Source organism: Pterocles gutturalis, unplaced genomic scaffold, assembly GCF_000699245.1.
Source record: "Pterocles gutturalis isolate BGI_N339 unplaced genomic scaffold, ASM69924v1 scaffold11472, whole genome shotgun sequence".
NCBI classification, from domain to species: Eukaryota; Metazoa; Chordata; class Aves; order Pterocliformes; family Pteroclidae; genus Pterocles; species Pterocles gutturalis.
The window spans coordinates 61,432-82,668 of record NW_010112918.1 but is presented as its reverse complement, the minus strand read 5'-3'; the positions used below and the strand labels follow the sequence as shown (position 1 = coordinate 82,668).

At 35.3% G+C, this 21,237-nt stretch overlaps 1 protein-coding gene across 1 annotated transcript in view; it reads left to right on the top strand.

The window, feature by feature from the left end:
• LOC104462343 (transcription factor SOX-6-like) overlaps positions 1-21,237 on the top strand; it is a gene marked incomplete at both ends in the record, with an annotated part of 88,972 nt that overhangs the window by 48,278 nt on the left and 19,457 nt on the right. Inside the window, one exon of the mRNA XM_010074253.1 lies at positions 10,582-10,671. Coding sequence (XP_010072555.1) covers positions 10,582-10,671 — 90 coding nt within the window. The remainder of the gene's footprint in view (positions 1-10,581; positions 10,672-21,237) is intronic.

The following is a 21,237-nucleotide window of genomic DNA, read 5'->3' as shown; positions in this document are numbered from 1 at the left end:
AAAGAATGTATCATGATGTCTGTTCACACAGGGGCTGAATTAGGATTTCTTGGACAACTTTAACATTTCTAAACTTTCCAGTACTTGACAAAAGAACCAAAATTCTTTTACAAGAAAAAAATTGATGGCTAATTTTCAGCTCTACGTATATAGGGAAATTAAAATTTTAAGATATTATTCTTGATGATTTTAGTGCATTTCTTTTCTTAAATCTTTTCGCAGATTTGCAACAAACCAGTTATTATTCCTGAAATATATATCCATGGCAAGTAGATTGGTACTGGTGAGATTTGTAAACATTTTAAAGCTCTGCTCTCTAATTCTGATGGAATTAGCTCAGGAAAGTCTTGCTTGTTCTATATTTATATTTACACGGAATATGATAGTTTGTTTAAGTCAAAATTTTGTTAGTATAAAGGAGGTTATAGAACTGGTTTTGTCAGTGTATTTTAGTTGTCCTGGAAAAGGCTGCATCATGTGCCACAGAGACCTTCAGAAATGGTAAACAGAGAGGCGATTCTAGCTATTGTTTTCATTCCTTTGCATCCTTGTCTGAAGTCATTTCAAATCAAGAGCATATTATTTTGCTTTCTTTGTATTATACTTTTACATACAAAAATGCTTAAGGATTTCTCATCGAAAAATTCTTTTTGTTATACAATTGTTTTAATTTCAGAATATTTTATGTGAGAGCTGAGTTAAGGTTTTTATACACAATATTAAGAAGCCTTCAAATCATTAAACAGATGTTTATCACTGCATTATTAGGGTAATGAGTAGAACATGATTTCGGGGAACAACATAGAGGTCTTTCGAATCAGCCATGTTTTGTTCATAACTCATCTGGTGTCACAAATTTTCTGAGGAACATTAATCAGTTTAATAGAAACTGATTCTTCTTGCTTTTCAGGAAGAACCCTCACTCCTCCCCACCCTACCCCCAGCTCCCACAAACTAGCCTGGTGTGGAGGAGGTTATACATACTTCTATTTTTGTATCACCTTTTGTTTAAGATGGTTTTACTCCCCAAAAGTTTTGCTAGTATTTTCATAAGTCATTTTATGGAATTTCTGCTTTGTTAAATGATGCAGTACTTACTTGGCATTGCACTTGATAGAAGGCACAATGACAGAAATGCCTGTTTGTGCTACCAGATAATTTCTGGAGTTGAGATGAGATCCTCTGCTTGCTTCAGCTTGGTATGGGAGTCTGGGAGAGCTGTGCAATGTTAAGGGAAAATAAAATCTGTCCCCATGTCTTTAATAGGATGAGTCTAGTGAGTGGGTTTAGTACATCGCTGAACACAGGCTGACGAGCAATCTGCAACTTCTTCAGCTACTGGGGAAATTCATTTCTAAAAGAAAGATGCTACGCGTCCAGAGGCCATGTGAGACATGATTTGTTCCAGAGCAGTTTAACAAAGAAAGATTTAAAGATTAAATTCTCAATAGTTTGAGGAGTAATGAGAAGAATGTCACTTCAACTCCTGAGTGTTTGAAATGAGTGGATACCAAAGATGCAAGTGAATTGTTCAGGGTTATAAAGGGGCAGTAAAAAGGAACAGAGGTATGAAATTAAGTGAAAGAATAATTAGGCCAAATATTGGGAGACATTTCAAATCTATTTAAGACTAAGTAGCCTTTGATGGCGCTATGCTGATGAGTCCTAGCTAAGATATTGGCTCAGTCTGTTCTTTTCCACTCTCGAGGAAAAAAAGAATTATCTTCTAGAGCTGGTCAATGCAGAATGGTGTGAAGATGTGGAAGCAAAGAAAAATAATAAAGATTTTGAGGTCTGCTTCCATTAACACAACTTTCTACTTTTGCAAAATAACAAATATTGCAAATCCTGTTAATTTGTTAATCGTTCTCTTTTGTTATATCAGTTTATGTAATCTTTGGGGCAGGGATTGCAGGCAAATTGTGCTCTGCTTTTCCTGACTGTCCCTGATTGCTGGTGTGTAAAGCAAGTAAAGTAAATTCTCTCTTGCCAATATTCTATTTTTGTTATATCAGTTTATGTAATCTTTGGGGCAGGGATTGCAGGCAAATTGTGCTCTGCTTTTCCTGACTGTCCCTGATTGCTGGTGTGTAAAGCCCGAGATTCTCTCTTGCCAGTATTCTATTTCCACTTGGGAAGTAAATAGAGGTGCATGTACTTAGGGAATAGGTGATTACATATAATATACAGTATACTATCATTGTAATGCAAATAAGGCGTTCAATGTACTTCAGTGAATACAGCCAATCTAAGAGGAAAATATAGCTGATAATGGAAGGGAAACTTTAAGTGGAGGAATGAAATGTACATGTAATTTTGATAGACTTAAAAGATATTTCTCTTCTACTAGTATGCCAAAACATTGCATCCAAGCGATTACACTGACATTTGAGAAAGCTCCTTTTGACATACATAGTGTATGGTCTAGTGCAGTGTTCATGAAATTAACATTTTCCTGAAGTAATCATATACAATTAAGTGACCAAATAGTTCTGAGGCAATACAACTGTATTTCACAGGAACTAAATATATTTCTTCACACTGATCCTGCGTGTTTTAGTTGAGAAGTCATTAGCATGTTTATAATGGTTCTAATTTAGCACAACATTTTCTGAATTTTATCCTTGAGTCATTTACAAATTGTTCATATTGAGTAAACAAAGGAAACAGATTGCATTTTATACTTAGTAATTTATCTGAAAGAAGAGGGGAGGGTTAATTGTCTGAAAGTTTTGCTCTGTTTGGGGAAGTGATTCTAGTCTTGCATTGCTTGGCACACAATGCCTTTTTCCCTCTGTTCGGGGGGAAGAAAAAAAAAAAAGAATGGAGGAGTGAGTAAAATGAAAAATTAGGAGCAGGACAAGATTTGCCACTCCCAAAGGGGAGTGTGGAGCAGAATTGGAGCTGGCACGAGATTATCTAAAACAGTTGGTGCATTCCTTAATGATCAAGTGCTTGAGAAGTCCAGCTCTCTCTCACAGAGCATCTGTGTTGATGTTTATATCAGTGCCCTGCTGTATGGGAAAAGCATGCTTTCTCTTGTTGCTTTTCTAAAAATAGTGTGGCATATAGCATTGTATGAGTTATTTTAGGAGAACAAAAACATTTGCAAGGTTAAAGGTTCTGCTTTTTAATAAATAAATAAAAATAAAGGTCAGAACTGTATCTTGGGTTATTCTTTCCATGAAATTCAAACTCCTTTTTATCTAGAGTCTTGCACTGAGCAGAATGCGTTCTGCTCAGTGCAAATGCTCTTTGCACTAGAGAATTCCTGTTGAAGCAAGCCATTTTGGGCAGAATTGGTACAAGCTGCAGACTCTTTACAGTTTTTCCCACTAGCCACATCATAGAAAGCAGGTCTGGAAATAACCCCCAGTTAAATTCCAGTGTTTCTGTTTAGAATGTCTGTTGTTTCATGCAAGATCTAGACCATTCAAGTAGTGCAAATGAATTCAGAGGAAAACCAGAACATTTTAATGCCTAATTATTTTTAGTGAGCTTGGAGAGTTTTAATTAAAAGTTAAGAGAGCTCTCCAAGCTCTTACAGTTCTAATTTTATCATATTGTGGAAATCTTGTCACTGTGAAAAAATGTACAGCAGTTGGCAGATTTACTTAGTTCCCTGTCCTAAACAAAACTGTAACGTTATGTAGTCAGATCTCAGTTGCATTTCCATTATGGCTCTTGCAAGAAAACATTTACTGTGAGCTGACTGCCTTTTGCATATAGTTGTGTTTAGGAAGGCTTCTTTGCCCCTTTTTTTTCATTTTTCTTTTTTCCTTTTTTGGTTTTACAGTACTGCCTACAGGTTGCACTGAGAATCAGAAGCAAGTTCTAATTCATGATCAGAAATGTGCTAGGTGTTCAACAAAACCCTTGTGAGATACACCACCTACGCCAGAAACTTCACAGCCTCAGTCGCCAAGGCAGACAAAGAGGTAGATAGAAACAAATCAGTACGAGAGGAGGGAGTAAGTGACTGGCCAGAATTACTTGGCTACGTAGTGTTAGGAGCAAGATATAGAATTTAGCAGTGACTTTTTTTGTAATTTTCAGTAAAGGTAGGAAAAGGTGTTAGCAAGTTTTCCCGTTCTAAACGTCATGGAATCATGTCATGTTGCTCACTTTTGTTTTGTGATTGTATTTTTGTTTTTCAAGAACTTGGCTTTTGAAAGCTTATTAAATCAAGAAAATCTTGAAAAGTTGGCTAAAGAAGTCAGTTTGCTGGCTAGCATATCGGAAATACCTTGTCTTTTAATTCTCTGTTAGACCACAACAATTAATTACTGTACAAGAACAGTATGGAAACTGAGAAGGATGAGATTCCCCTGACCTGCCTCTCCATTAACAGCGAGGTTGTAGCCAAGCTGCTTATGAGCAAGAAACAGTGACAGCACATTGCAACTACGGATGTTAAGCCTTCAGGCTGATTTTTGATTAGCTTTGTATTGTTGCTGTCTCCTTTTATTTAAAGTTTATTGTAATCGAAAAGGATAATTTGTGTTTGAAAGAAGAAAAAAAAGGAACTATGGCAACAAAGAATCTATTTTAGTACATTACACAAACTTTACATCCTTGATTAAAAAAGAATAGATAGTACCATCTAGCAGTTAGGTATCCGATACAGTTAAGTTATATTTTTATTTCTCAAATCATGAATGTAAGGTCCTTAATTTAATTTTGAATTCTTAGATTATAAAATCATGTTCTTTCAAAGAGAATTAAATTAACCTTTTGCCTATCTCTTTGTTCCTGAAATGTTAGAGTTTGCATATAATTTTAAAATAAGTAATATGAAGCATGAAAATGAGGAAATATTTTTATGCTGTAGGTCTATGCTAGGTTGTTCTTTACCTCAAGGAATAGGCAGTGAACTCACAAAAGACAGGCAAGTAAGCTGTTGTCATGCACTCAGAGATGCATCCGTTAATCAAAGGTCCCCACCCAAATCTATTAAAACTTGTCACCAGGTTTAAAGAATTAACTTAATTTTCTGAATAATTCACATTTCTTATGAATGGACCTATTAACAACACCAATGGACCTGACGTTTTAGTTTCATTGTAAGTAACAAACACTGACTAGGGTAAATCTAAATTATGCATGACTTTTATTCAGGAATATTTGTAGAGTACTGATTTTATTTAGATTTTTCTGCTCTGAACAGGATTTAGTATTCTATGAAGAATTCTGAAACAAACCTTCCTCTTTCAGATGCATGATGGGTTGTGTTGTTATTATTCATTTGAGATGTCAGGTCCTTAGCTTCACCCACTTGAAAAGCACATTTGCACTTGAGGCATGGAATGAGATGTGCAAAGATACAACAGGGAGTAGAGCAACCAAATGGTAGCCAGTGTAGTGTTCATTTGCAGCTTATTTGGTTCTAAGGGAAAAAAGCAGCTCTTCTCCTGTGGCAGCAGTGCAGTGTGGTAGGGCCTCGTAAGCACACAGATGTCTGTCCCAAGGAGTTCATGATCTCACTTAACATTCTTTCAAATTAGAAAAAAACCAAAACAAAATACAACACTTTTTCTCTAGCAATTTTTTCGTAGATACTGCCAGGGTAATTCCACTTGTGCTGTTTTTCTTATGATATTAACTTGAATGAGGCATTTGAACCCCTTTGAAAAAGGCTGATCCAAAGGACACCTTTTCTGCTGTGGAGCCAAAGGCACATAAATGTAATGAGAGTAGCTTAAAGAATATAGACCATTAGAGATAGAGGAACTTGCATCTTGCTATGTAGTCACAAAGCTTGGAAGAATATGGTCTCTTTATGTTTAGCAATATCTACTAAATTGCAGTGGGGTATAAGTATAGACTATAGTTCTGAAATTGAGACGAAGATGCCATTCTAAAATGCAGAAGTTTATCCTTCTCTTGCTGAGGATCTGATCATGGTTTAGAACAGTTTCTCTTGTAATATGCCTGATTTCTCTTCTAATTCCTCTGCCCTGTCTTTCTCAGTGCCTCTTTCCTTGAGATGTAACAGTTCAGGTGCATGCAGAAATGTGTCACCTATACCTTTGATTTAATTATATTTCTGTATTGTTTATGAACTTGCTATGCATTTGCAATCATTATTAATAAATCAATGTGCTTTTGTCTTCTGTCACAAAGTAATGTATGTATTCAGAAAGAATTGTATGCAAAACAAGTCATGTTTTAGAACTCATCATTAATAATTATCAGTTTGCAGTATTGTTACAACATGTTTTGAGGGAAGCTTATTATAAAAGAAATAACAAGGCACTGCACAGTAGCAAGAATAAGACAGTTCAGTTGATCACTGGTATAGGTGTTATAAATATGCCAGTCTGTACTATAGTGTTTTATTAAGTCTCAAAAAGTCAAAGCTGATTTGAAATAATAATGTCTGACAGTCAGTGCTTTGAAGTTTTGCTGCTGCACTCTCACATTTAGGCTGTCTTTTATGTATGACTTTACCATAAAAAACAAAAACACACACACGGCATGAACTCTTTTTTTTTTTTTTTTCATATCTGTATTTCAAAGAAAGTAATAAGAGGCTACTTCAGTGAATTAAAAGGCAAAATAAAAAAAAAGAAACAGCCCTCCAAAATCGGTGAGGCTAGATGCAGGCCACTGTAAGGACATACAGTATTCATGTAGGCAGTAGCTGGGCTCGGTAACTTGGAAGACTGTAAAAGTGAAATTAAAAAAAAAAAAAAAAGAAGAGGGAAGAATAAGGAAGAGACAAGAGGCAAAAGCTATCCTTGATAGGAACAAGAGGACTTTCATTCAGTCAGAAGAACTTGAGAGCTTGGCTGTGATAGCTAACACACTCGTTCTTCATCGCTGGTCGTGCAACAAAGGGCTGGATTCCATCCATTCCATCACTGATTGATTACCCAATGGACAAATGTTAATTCTTTTCATTGATGCTATGTCATTGTGGGGAGATTCTTTTCATCTAACACCTAGGCTTTTTTTTCTCAGCTTTTTTTTTTTCCACTGCTTACTTATCTTTTAACATCCTCCTCTCATTCACCTTTGCAAAACTGTCATGTCTAACAAGATTCTCACAGCACTTTAAACTCCTTTAGTCTACAATTAAAATTGCTAACACAGTATGTAATAAACTGTGATATTAAATAATACTCAGTGATTTCATTTAGTCATCTTAGTCTAATTATACTTAACCTGTTTGCTGTCCTTGAAAGAAAATTTTTCCTAATTCACAAGAGAAGAATATAAAGGATGAGAAGCTGTGTGTTGATAATATAATAAATTGCTCCAGTACAACTTCACGAGTTTGCTCTTACATGTGTCAGTACAAAATATGCTACTTTGCGGCATAAGCTCAACTGTGGTTTATAAAGTCAGTGAGAACAGTTAAAAATGTATAAATGCTAATTTCTTTCTTTGCTTCTTTTATAATTGTCTTTAACAAGAATACCCCTGAATTTTGAAAATGTCGGGATGCACAGGGTTTTGGAATGGTGCTGAAGCAGAGCCTCAGCGCAGGGAGAGTGATGCAGTGCAGATGTGAATTCGGGCTTCTGCAATGTTCAGTGCTGGATTGCAAGGCGATGTTTTGTTTCTATAATGAATCAAATCAGAAAATGAATCAATATGGATGAGGACATTTTACTGATGTCAGAAGATATCTTTGTAGATTTTATATGTATGTAAAAATTAATTTTCAGAACAGAAAGAAGAAAAAATCCCTTTCTGATTCACAAACCTTTTCAAAATATGTGTTTGTGAACGCATAATACAGAACTTGAAGAGAGACGTGCCTTTCAAGTATAAGCTTTCATATCTAGTTTTGTGTCTGATGTGGAGGACCTCTAGAGAACTTTAACACATATTATTTTAAATTCTAAGAAGTATGCAGAATAAACCTGCTAATTGAAAATTTTCAGAAATTTCAAAAGAGCTGTTTTTACAATAATATAAGAGTTTATTAAAAGGCTCATTGTGTGTTTCTGTAATCTTCTCCATAACAAAATGCAGTAGCTATAAATTGTGTGGTCAGATCTATACCATAGAGTTTGAACAAGATAGGGGGCTTTAAATAAATGTTTCTTAAGGAGTTTTTCAGTCATTTATAGAAATAAAAATTGTAACTAGCAATGTGATTATATCACAAAGAAGGCACACAGATAGACATCTTTTCCATTCCAGTTCTTTCTCGGTCTGCCTTTAGAAATATGTTTTTTGCCCTTAAGAACACTACAGATAAACACGGCTGTTCTTAAGAGCAGTAAGAGAAAAAATAAAGCGAGTGCTTTTGACTCCTGTGATATTCTAATTGTTTCTTTTTTTTTTTTTTTAAATATTTTTCCTTCTTCATATGAATTGAGGAGAATATCTTCTTAGGTAAAAAGCAGTAGAATACCTAACCTATAACAAACATAAAAATAAAACTTTTAATGCTTTTTTTTTTTTTCACAGACGAGGGGTCTGAAATTTTGGCAGGGGAGAAACACAGAACCATCTTTTTAAACTAATGATGATATCACAAAAAGGACAAATTGTAATGTTCTATTGATAATTGATGGTTATTTCTTGATTCTTCTATTATCAGGCCAAAACTCATAAAAGTAATAAGTGGCTGTTATTGTTAAAAGTAAATTGTTATTATATAACAAGTATTTTAACACTGCCTATTGCAACTTACAGCTCCTTAATTTTGTCTCTTTCATAGAAAGATATAATTAGTAAATAAATTAGCTTTTCTACTGAAATATTACTTCAAAAACATTTACGAGCTGTGTTGTCTTTCCACGGAGGCTTGCATGATGAAAATGTGTTGCAATTAAAACCTGATCTTTGATCTTTTGGTAGTTAGAGTTTGGTTTGCTTTCAACTGGTTTTCAGGTTTGTTTGTTTGTTTCTTTGTTTGTTTTAAATAAGTCCTGCTAATGTGAATTTTCAGGTTAGAACTACTTGCACCCTGAAATGTGACTGGGCTTATGACCCTCTTCTTCCTTAAACTTTTCCCTAATTCTTTAACTCCTCCTTTTGTGACCTCTTTGAATGCTTCTCCTCCCTCTGAGTATTTTTAGAATCCTCTGAGGTGGAACAAACTGTTACTCGTTGCATTGATGCGATCTGTGTTGCCATTCTTAATCTGGATTTTTTGGTTTTGCTTTCACTTGTGTAAGTGCTTCTGATGCCGACAGGAGAATTGGAGCCACGATTTGGCCTTAATCTGCCAGTAATTTAGCAGAAAATGTTAGGCTGAATTCTGTCTTCTTGTAGACCCTCGTGTTAATTCTTAAGTGATTGGAGTGGGATCAGTGCAAATGTTGTCAAAATTTGGAACATTATTCATTATTTAGGAAGCATTGTGTAAATTATCTCCTCCTAACACAAACGGCAGTTTGCTCTGAGAGTTTGTCACAAGCTCAGATGCGCGGCTGTCCCAGTGTACGTACTAACAAACAGCGTGCTCGGCACTGCCCAGACTGAGATGTGGCCTTATCATGAAGGCTCCTTGCAAAGATTAGTTTTAGGAATATTTAAATTGTATTTAAAGAATGTTTTTGATATCTTGCTAAACTGGGCCTAAGGGTTTCCAAAGAGTTGAGCATAGGCGTTGTTGATCAGTCTGTCTGCCAGTGACAGTAAATGGACAATGTTTAATGGACGGTCTGTTATTAGTAACTGGGAAGGGAAAATAAGTGTTCAATTTTGTGTAAAGTTTTCTGGGTAGTTGTTTATAAATCTGAATTGTGGTTGCTAAACTCATAAAAGTCTAGATCACAGCGTCAACCATAAGAATTCCTGTCTTAAAAATCACCTTTTGTAAGTTATCTGGAAGGTTATGTATAATTTAGGCTTCAGAGCCAATTAGTTTAATCTAGGAACTGAAAAAACCTGTAGATTTTCTTGAAGTCTGTTATGCTCAATCAAATTTTCTAGTGGAATTGGTGTCTGATCATACGAAACTTACTGAGGTCAGTCTTGTACTTTCTCCTAAGTGTAATGACTTCAGAGACAGTTATGCCTGCAGAAGGTCCCCCAGATTGGAGCAAAAATTTGAAATATATTCTGAACTTCAAATTATGAAAGCATATCTTGTAATCATTGCATGTTGTTTATGGTGTACTGAGAAAATTTCTGATACTGTGAACATCCAATATGTAGAGTGCTTTTATGAATTCCATGGAGATGTTATATGAATAACTTTTGCATTGACATGGGTATAAAAATGGGTTTCAGATGTCACTGTGTGCCAAATTTCCCGAAAAAGCTTCTAAATCTTCATGTATAATTTCGAGTGTACAATCATTCTCAAATGAAAAAGACAGAATTTGTATATACATTGGCAATCTATGCATGTAAATTGGCAGTTAGCATGCATAAATCCTGAACGAAGTTTTTCTTTCAATTAGACCCTAGTTAAATCCATAGTAACTCCATTAACCTCGGTGGAATTATACTTTGGATTTAAAATGCAGTTAAATGAGAACTTTGGCTACAGGTTCATTTCCCTTTGAAACTATGGTCCAATAGAACAGGGAGAATAATTTTTAAATGAAGGTTGCACCTATATTCCTGATGTGTGAGAATATATTTGACAATTCCTTTTTATTTTTTTAATAGATTCATCCTGCATGGAAAAGCTACTTTCTAAAGACTGGAAGGAGAAGATGGAAAAATTAAATACAAGTGATCTCCTTGGAGAAATTAAAGGTATCTCACTAGATCAAATTTTAGATGTTTGCATATATTTTAAAAAGGGGATTGAGGATTTTTTTTAAAGTTCAGAAAAAATAATAAAAATAACAATCATAGCTAGAGGGTGCTTTTCTCTTTCCAGTCAACTCACCCTGTTTTTTAATGTTTATCTTTGAGATGATGGATGCATCTGCCAAATAAATAAATTAAGGTATGTCACAGTCAGTTATAGGCCTTATCAAGGATGTTATCACAAACACCAGGTTAGTTACATTAGTTCAGTGACATTACCTATATGTCCCTGTGACCAGAGGAAGAGGAAGGAACAACTTGAAAACATGGTGTCACTAGTACATGATACTGTTTCTTCCCAGTTGCTTAAACTATATGTAGAAACCGCTTTCAGATTATTTAAGGGGTTAATGTGTGATTACTGTTCTAAATCTTTGTTTCAAAATTGGGAAAAAATAGAATATTTGTTCATATTCCTGCTATTCCTGTGGAGAAAAAGCTTGGATGAAATTCGGGACCTACTGAAATCAGTGCAAGTTTTATTGCATATATAGACAGTACTTTCCAATATTTCCAAGATTTGTTGAACCAGCAATCCAGTAAAAGTGGAATTCTCTTGACAATGAAGTACTATTTAGAAAACTTGAAGTGTTTCTCCCCACCCATCAATTTTTCCATGGATTTTCTTAGTGAAAAGACATTCAGTGTTATTGATCAAGCAACAAATTAAAATGGTGGAGTTTTGTGCTGTCTAGAGGGGTCATAAGGCATGTTGGAGGAGTACACAAGATACCTAAGATTTATTTCTCTTCAATTGTATAATTTTATTAAATTGCAACTACAAATATGTGGAAACAAAGAATAATTTGCATCATATTAATAAATGTTTACTAACGTAAAAAAAAAAAAAAAGATACTATTTGATGAAGATTGATGCTTAGGGTTTTATATTTCCACCAGGGAAACTTAGGATTATTTTTTTATTATACAGACAGATGAAAGATTGGCCATTTTTAATAAGTAAGTTATAATTGGTTCCTTCAGCTGATTCAGGACCAAAATCTGTTGGATACTCTTGTTGGATTTTTTTGGCAGAATTATGACAATGCATATATATTAGACAGGTAAGAAATTATATAGTAATGTCAGTGGCAGAAACAGAGTATGCAGTTTTACAGGAACATGTTAAAATTGACTATAATAACATCCAACAAAATTATGTCTTGAAATTACATTCTATTTAAAGCTGTATTGTCTCTTAATAGTGTGGAAAACATTGAATGCTAGTTTGTCCATTAATTGCACAATATAGCTACTTAGTCTTTAAATAGAAACTACTTGAATGCTATTAGTGAATCAAAATTAAAAGAGGTGGGATCTCTAACAATGCAGAATAATGTTCTTTATTCTTTTATATGGCACAACAAGCTTTTTCATGGGCTTGAATTTATTTTTTAAAAAGTTTGTTTTTCTGGATTTATGTTATTCCTCCTATTTTCTTGGTGTATATATATTCACTGCAGAGTGAATGGGTAGAGTTCTTGCCCCTAACCCTTTTCTCATCTACCTACAAAGTATTCTCAGATTTGGGAGAATTTTCAACTCATTCAACTACCTTTTCTGATGGCATAGCCTCTTAGCTGTATAAAAAGCATCACTTGATTGGGCTCACCAGATTTATGTGTTGATACTCCTTCAGTTAGTTTCTACAACTTCCCACGTCTCATCCCTAGAAACGTAAAAATCCTTAAGCGGTCTGAATGTTGGCAGTATTCCTCTCTGCTACTAGCTGACTCCCAGCAAGACGCAATACTGAATCTTTGCTACCACAACTGCATTTAACATTTTCATGAACAGGCAAAAATCCAAAAAAGCACACGCAAACATGGAACATAAATTATGGTTGCTGTTATGTCATACTTTACACTTCCAGTATTCAAACCTCATGACAAAACATTAGTGTCATTTTTAGAAGAAGAAAACAAGGTGCAGAGTTACGTAACAGGAGTAGTGGCAGGTCTGAAGTAGGGCTGGGCTCGCGAGCCAGTGGCCTGGCCACTATCTCCAGGCTGGTTAGCTCCCAGTTGCTGATATCCTGGTATTAACTCATATTAGCATTTGTGTGCTAATCATCTCAGAAAGAGAGAAGAACAAAACAACAATCTAGCCCATGGCAGCATGAAAGCCAGATTACAATGAAATAAAGCAAAGTAGGAACCAGAGAGAAATTTTAATCTGCCAAAGAAGCATACTTTTTAAAAAAAAAAAAAAATATTTTCAGTGGTCAAGATAGTAGATTTCCAAAACATGAAGTTCCTTTTCATAGTGCTGAATGCATTTCCAGTTAGGTAACTGTCAGGGCATGCTGAGGTCTGAAAAAACTGCTTTTGAAAATGTGTCATCTTTGGGAGGTCAAATATCTTTTCCCTTAATTTCCATTAAATTCTAAATCAGTGTATTTAACTGGCTGATATTTTTGGCTTTTGTGCAGACTTTCTGCTCGTATTACTGATAGCCAAACTTAAAGACATGAAGCGTCACAGTAAAAATAAAAATAAATGAGGTCATCAGGGAAAAAAATCTTGATTATAAGAGAGTGAGGTGTGGTCCTGTGAGGAACTGCTCTTTGCACTGACTGTTACTGGAAGTTGTTTATTTTGGAGAGAAGGCGTTGTTCTCGCTGAGGATAACCTGAGCACATACTCTTCCTCTGTGTCTGCACAACTACAGCCCTCCCGCCTTCAGTGGAAAACTGGCATCTTGGTTGTGGGAAGGCAGTTCACTAAGAATCAGTGCCAAAAAAAGAGATGAAAACAGAAAAAATTGTACGACTGACACAAACTGTTTCTATTGAAGTTTGGGAAGCACATAGATGAGAAGAAAAGATAATTGGCTGAGAGAAACAAATAAAAATGGTATTTTCTTGCTTTACCTTCTATATTTAGAACACAATAGTGTTAATCAAGATATAATTATAAACTGTATCTATTAATTCAAACAATAGAAGCCAATACAAAAGTAACAAACAGTGAATCATTTATTTTTTCTCTAAGTGGGATTGTTCCTGTTCACAATTACTCTTGCATAGTGTGCTTCATTTGTAAAAGTGCTTTTTCTGAGTTTCTTTATTAGGATTTCAGTTATTGATAATGGTCCAGATTCTTCCTTGAATTCCTGCCAAACAAGCCATTGACTTCAGGGAGGCTGCATGAAACTCAAAGGAGCATTTGGCAGAGTGCTTTGTAGCCAAATTCCAGTGGTTAAATAAGTCTGCTTGTTCATTTGATATGTTTATAAACGAAACACATAGGTCAAATTTTCAAAGGTCTGTGAAGCCGTTGAGCTGAGTTAAACGACCTGCTCACCTGGAAAAAACCCCACAGCTGCCCATGCAGATCATTTGATTGTATGCTATTTGCCGGTGTGTGCATGCAAATACGTTTACTTCAGGTTATACAAGCAGTTTGTTAGGCTTATGTCCGGCTTTGGCAGTGTTGGGGATTTTTTGTATAAAAATTCAGATCAGGAAATACTTTTCATTCTGATTTTTGTTATCATGTATTTGGATAAACAAGGTGGTGCAGAACTCTCTTCTAAATTTCCAGATATTTGGGTGCACAGAGTTCTGTCCTCACCCCCCCTTGCTGCATGTGTTTCTGTTGCTCAGTTATCTAGCTTTTCCTCAGCAGCCACAGCTAGGCAGAGTAGCATCATTTATCACTATACAGAGTCTGTTTTAAGTTTTCTGTTTCTGTTCCAAATATAAATCTCTGGAATAGCATAGTCTTGCATGCATCAGGCAGTTGTCCTACCGAAATAGCCCGCAATGGTCTTTCTCAGCACTCAGGGGCTTTGAAGATCAAATAAGAAAGGTCAGTCTTTAAGTGACTTAAGCAATGATGTTATCGTGAAAGGGTCAGCACTGGTCTAGCAGTCTTACAGAGAAGTGACTCTTGGGTCACTGGCTACTGTGCTGCAGGTTAGTTCTCTGGCTTCCATTGGTGGTGCTTACAGCTGGAACTATCTGTATTTATGGGCATTGTGACTTGAATGTCACATGCTGTCTTTGTACAGTATACTCTGTCTTGCGAAGGATGGTGATTGATGTCCATAGCTTTATCCACTACAGAAGGCTCTTTGCATTATGTTTCCTGTGCTTATTCCTTCCCCTTTTATATTTGCTGCTTTATTAAAAAGAGCCTAAAGCTCCTATTTCATGTGACACGTACACATTTAATGGCCTCAAAATATTTGGGTAGGTGTGAGGCAGCATTCCTGTTTGAATTTAGTAAAACGAATGTGTTGAATTCAGTAAAACGAAGCAACTTTACCCACTTGAGAGTCTCCTTGTAAGATACACTGTAAACAATATGGAAAATGGTATTTGTCTCTGGTATTAGAACAGAGGAGAGATGGAAAGAGGGGTTTCCAAGAGCAATTTTTGGTGTGTGCATTGGTGACTGGAAGAGAACAGTGAGGCACAACTGTTTGAATCTAATAATTTAACACTATCCATTTCTGGAATAGTCTTGGAGGGAGTTCTGCATGAATGAATCCTTGAGAAAGTTATGGTTTCTGTGTTTTTACAGTGAATTAAATTATTTCTTAAAATATGCAGGATTTACAAAACAGTTTAAAATGCTATTTTGCTTCCATTTTATAAAATTTTTCTTGATAGATAAGCTTTCAGGTGCTTCTTGGTGCACTATATCAAATGTGAGGACCATTTTGAGGAAAATAAATCTGATATTTTCCTCTAGCCCTGACCAACACTGTAGTCTGGATTTGCAGTAATTATTTCCCAGTATAATTGCTGAAATTTCTTTCTCATGAATTCTAAGGGTATATAACAGTCTGCCTTATAAATATGTATAAATAAATATATATAAGTCTTACATCACAGAGGCGCTCAGAGATTTTTAATTATGTTACTTTGTATGGCTATAGACATTTCAAAGCTCTCCTTTGTGCTCTCTGTTATAAACATATTTTATTTCTTTTGAAGTCTGTGTGATATACATACTAGCAATTAAAAACCCAGCTCAGGCTTTGAGACACAAGGTCTTCTTAATTAAAACTCAAACAAAAGCTACAAGCAAAAGCCCTACTATATGATTAAGGTCTAAAGTGTTATGATACATTAGAATCATTGTTAACGGCTAGGATTTAAAAAATCAATACAGAGGAAAAAGGATCAACTGGTTCCAATTAGTGAAACCAATGAAAGCATCCAGCAAAACATAACAAAACAACGCGACCCAGAACTCCTACACCCAAATCCTTAAGAAATTGGTCCTGATTAGAAATATACCACAGGCTCTAAAGGTTTCTCATAATGTATTTATTGCCATGATCCAGTGAAGTGATACGTTTAGCTTTATGTTGTAGCTCTCCAAATCAGAGAGATATTTTTGTTTTGCCATTTCTGAAGTCATTGGCATTTTGTGTAATGTGTTACAAAAGCTACATTTCCAGGTCTAACCTGGCCTTCTAAATTAAGTGGTACCTTGATATTTGAATGACTCAATATTTCATAAGCACTTTCAGCAGTTAATGTTTGCATACTCTTTAGACTGATTTGCTTGAAGCAGTAATGGATTCCAAAATAAAAATATTTTGGTTAAACTTAACATGCTCCATTCTGTCTATTTGTTATGATTAAGATACTGATATAATTAATTAGACTAATCACTAATGTGAACTAGATTAAACTATATGGTCTTATGTCATCTTGACTTTTTTTGATACAAAATACTTTGCTGCAGATTCTGGATTTAAACAGATGTGCCCTGGACTGTACAGACAGGGCAGTTCTGTGGAATTGAATGGGACTGCTCACTGTACATAGTGCTGTTATTTAAATTATGTACATGTAAGTCTTGGCAGGATTGATGCTGTACTTAGTGGAAAAAAGAATAGTAAACATTTTTTGTTGCTTTGGTCTTTTGGTCAGAGGGTCATATTTCAGTCACACCTATCACAATCATGCCTGCTTCTAATGTTAAAAGTTAATGACTATTACCGTTCCTAGTTCTTAAAACTCCACCAACCATAAATTACATTGTAATCAAGCTTTCACATAAATCAAGTTCTCTATATTGTTGAATACATTTTATAAATAATATCAACCAGGATGCATGCAGTATATTTCCAGCCACACAGTGAATTTCTTACTTACTATAATCACATATATCTACATATTTTTTACCTTACCAGTGTATGTTTCTAAGCTTAACAATTCAGGGCTAAATATATGAACTCTGTACTACACTGAAATCAATGGGACAGCTCACTTGTATTCTGTGTTCTGTGGAACTGTGTCACAAATAGTATACTAAGAAATAGTATCAACTGTTCCTGAGAAGAAGGAATAAGAAGGATAATGATGCTAATAATAAGGAAATTTAAGCAGCAATACATTAGAAAAGACTGTCTTCTGGAATTTATCCATTCTTCAGTTGTTCAAATAGTGACAAGAAAATGTGTGGTATTAGAGTGTATTTATCTTCAAATGCCATTTAATTCTTTAGCTGAAAAAGTGTGGAATGTCAACAAAAAATTGCAAGTAGGTTTCCTTCACTTTTTGTTTGAAAATTTGCCATTTTCTTATGTTGGTGGGTTGTTTTGGTATTATATATTTTTTTTAAAGTTTTATTACATCAGTAATTGTTTTCTTTCATAAGTAGAGGGTCTTCAACAGCAGTCAGAAGGCTTCTATGTTGAATAAGCCTATCACCACTTGTAATTTAAGGTCTTCTCGTCTGACACTGGATGTCAGTGACAAATTTCCTTTTGACTCAAGTCCCAGCTTAGTCACCAATGAATTTACTTACCTTTAGCAACATAAAACTTCTACTGAAGACAAATATACAACTTCATGTCAAAAAACAAGTGCATATGTAGGAGTTTGCACTGCTAAAATAAGAGTGGAAGATCCATTTCTTGTGTTTCATCATGTTTCAGTGCTTTTGGCTTTTTGTTGCTCTTGATAAATAAAATCAAATTCTAATAAATTAATGGATGTAAACATCTATCTAGAAAGATGCATATAGACACAGTACTGAAAGGACTGAAATTTTCTGATCGATTTGGATTCTGTAGAAACCTGTAGATATACTTTATCAGTCTTATATTACAGGAGTTTCATATTAAGGAAATCTTTGATTTAAGTGTTAGATACAAAGAACATACTATCCTGTAGTGTTCTGTCTCTATGGATGCTGAACAACCTGGAGAAGGGTGTAAAGAAAGGGCAAACATACAGTCATATTTCCTGAATATACTCTTCCAATTTCCCACAAAATATGATTAACGAGCTTCTTGATTCAAGGGTGGTACATTTGGGTTTAATGGCCCTTGATAAAATTATCATCTGTGAGCATGTCCAATTGCTTTTGAACCCTTTAATAGACAGCAGGAAAGTCTGTGGGAATAAGTTCAGCAGTTAACAATATGCTGTAAATTTGAACCTGATACCTTGTGGGAGTCCCTTAGACCTTGTGTTATAACGGGCAGGGAATGGTTGTTCCCTGCTCATCTTCTCTGTTACACCACATTCCAGGTTGAAAAGTAAAAATATATTTATTTATTCCTTATATGAAACCTGTTCTGCACTTTGGTCACTCTCATCACCCTTCTCTGCAGTTAATTCGGAAAGAAACCTTCTGCACAAAATAACCCTATTCTGAGCAACATCAAACATTGGCACTGGTTAATGAGAACATTTGCAGCAATTCTTTTTGTTTCAGTTGGTTTTAAACTCCGTATCTGAATAGGGCGTCTGGCTTGAAGTGGGGTCTGGATGTGTGAATGTTGTGTGGTAATGAGACCATCCTGATGATATCAAAGATACCAGATTTTTTTTTCTCAAGAAATATGTAAAAATACCTGACTGGGAACTTTGCAAACTGTGGACTCAGAGGTGGCTCAGAAATGCCATCTGTAAAACTTAAGGGACATAGCATTGGTACTCAGAAAAAAATGAAGTACGAGCACTTTTGGGAAACTCACGTGCAACTGGGAATAGGAGGAACATAATGTGCAATCTGACACAGCCACTGCCTCAAAAGCCTAAGCTCAATGAGAAATAGAAGAAGAAATACAAGAAGGGTTGTCCTTGTCCTCTCTAAACAAGCTGACCCTTTGGAAGAGGTCAGCTTTCAGTATTTTTTTCAAGAGGTCTTGATTTGTCTAACTGTGTCAACTCGCTTCAGATCTGACCAATGACATCTGGCAGTTTTCTGCCGTAGGGCAGACCTAGCCAAACTGAGCTCATTTTCCTTGTTTTCACCTCCTCCTGCCAACATTAAAGTGATTTCAGGCTAATCAGGACCCCCTTCCTCCAATTAGGTCATTCATGATACTGCCCCCTTATATGGTGTTATTATATATGTATCTTTTTCTTACTCTTTTTTCTTTACATTACTGTTTGGCCCACATATCCTAATATTTACCTTGGTCTGTATTGATATGAATTTAAAAAGTTTAATGTGAGTCATGTTGTCATAAATGTTCTTTAAGAGTTTTACAAGATTAAGCCGAGACCTGCTCAATAGCTGTTTAAATTGGTTGCCCCATAGATAGCAGTAATGAGAGGCTAACACACTCAGTGTTGGGAATGAATTTTCATGTCTATAAAGATTTGTTTGAATAGGTTTCCATCACAACAGGTGCACAATTATTTTATGAGTAAAATATTATCAGCCTTCTAAATTAGCCAGGGCAAAATGCAAGTTGTCTGATTAAATAATCAAACCCAATACTTAAAATGCACTTGATTTCCACAGGAATTTTAAGATGCTAAGTCCCAGTCTATCAGTGAAACTGTGATTGTTTGCAGCATGCAAGTAGCAGCTTGCAGAGTATCCTGTTTGGTATGTTTTACATAATTCACCCTACGTTATACAAGACAAAACCACTAAAAAAGCATATAATAACAGGTTTTTCTTCTAGTCAAACAATTTTAATCTACCAATAAAGGTATTATACTGTGCATTAAAATCAGAAAAAAAAACAGGCCTCTAATGGAAAATAGTTTGAAAGTGTTCTGCATTCAATTAGGAGGCACATCAGTTTAGAAATACAAAACCCTGTGTTGTTTTTTAAATAATCTAGTTTATGAAGGGGGAGGGAAAAAAGAAAAATCCTCTGAATCTGAAGTGCAGCTTGCAGTGGGGAGATCACATATGTCACCATTTATTGAACAGCTCAGTAAACACAGTGACTCAGAGACCCAAGAAATGGGTAAAATCTGAAACAGTAGGTCCACCACGAATGGAAAACTTAGCAGTACAGCTGCAGACACAGATTCTATAGGTAACTGTTTGTTTTCATATCTGAATCTGTTTGTCAATCAGAGAATGCTATAAATCAGGAGATGGGATCTCAAATACAAAACCACAAAGTCAGAGACAGCATCTGGAGGAGCTCCAAGCCACAAAAATTAGGGAAGAAGCACAGAGGGAACAAAAACTGTAAATGCTAGCATGGATTCTGCCTCTATATACATTGAATTTAAATAATTGTGTTGATACATCAGTAATAATAATTGCTGATAAAAATTATAGTCCTTATTTTGGGCAGCAATATGTTTTACTAAATGTGAAATTAAATGCAATTTGTATTAATTAGGGATAATATGAAAGTATGTAAGTGGCTGACATTTCCGACATTTTTAAACATACTACTATATGTGAAGATGCATCTTTTGCATTTGTTTTGACTTAGAAATACTGTAGATTGATATATGCCCCTACTGTGTTCTGTTGAAATAAGATCACAGTTACAACCCCTGAAACCAGAAAATTATTTCTAGGCAAGGTTCCCCATACTTTGAAATGTAGTTACGGGATTAGATCATTGATGTAACTGTTTACTAGACATTTGTAGTTCTCTCTGAAAGCTGGAATACAGTCTTATTACAGATACTAAACCAAAATCTATTGTTAAAATGTAGGTGATGTACTCAAGTTGCAGGATTTCAAAAGTCCACATAGTGTATACAGACATGTTATGTAGGTTTGTACAACTCCAGTTTTTCTGAATGCGGGAAACCTTACAGAGACTTCAAGTTTTGATTGGTAACATCAAAGGAGTACAAACAGAGGTTTACTGAGGAATGTAAAGAAGTTGAAATGGGTGTAACTGCTCTGTGGTTTGTTTTTTCAGATTTTTTAAGAATCATAGAGTTCCTTTTAACCTGTAGCTGAAAGAACTTCTTTTTACCTTTGCTGCTCTGGTGCCGGGATCCAGTTGCCTACGTATTGTTGAGATTCTGCAACAGTCGCAGGTTGACTGTGGATTTTCCTTTAGCGGCTCTAGTGAATAGAGGGGTCCCACTTCAGGGTGTATTCATAAATTAAGTAAACCCTCTTCTCTACTATGTTGTTGTTTTCTTCACCTCCCAAGGGTCTTATAGTGTAATTTTGGGTGTCTCCGACTTCAGCCACAGATGGGGGTGCCCACTTCTTCTGAAATGTAAGGAAGTATTCTAAAAAGAAATACTTTAGCCTGTCAGGTTACGGTCTGCCACTTTTCAAGATAACAGTGATTGACAAAGGCACTTTGGGT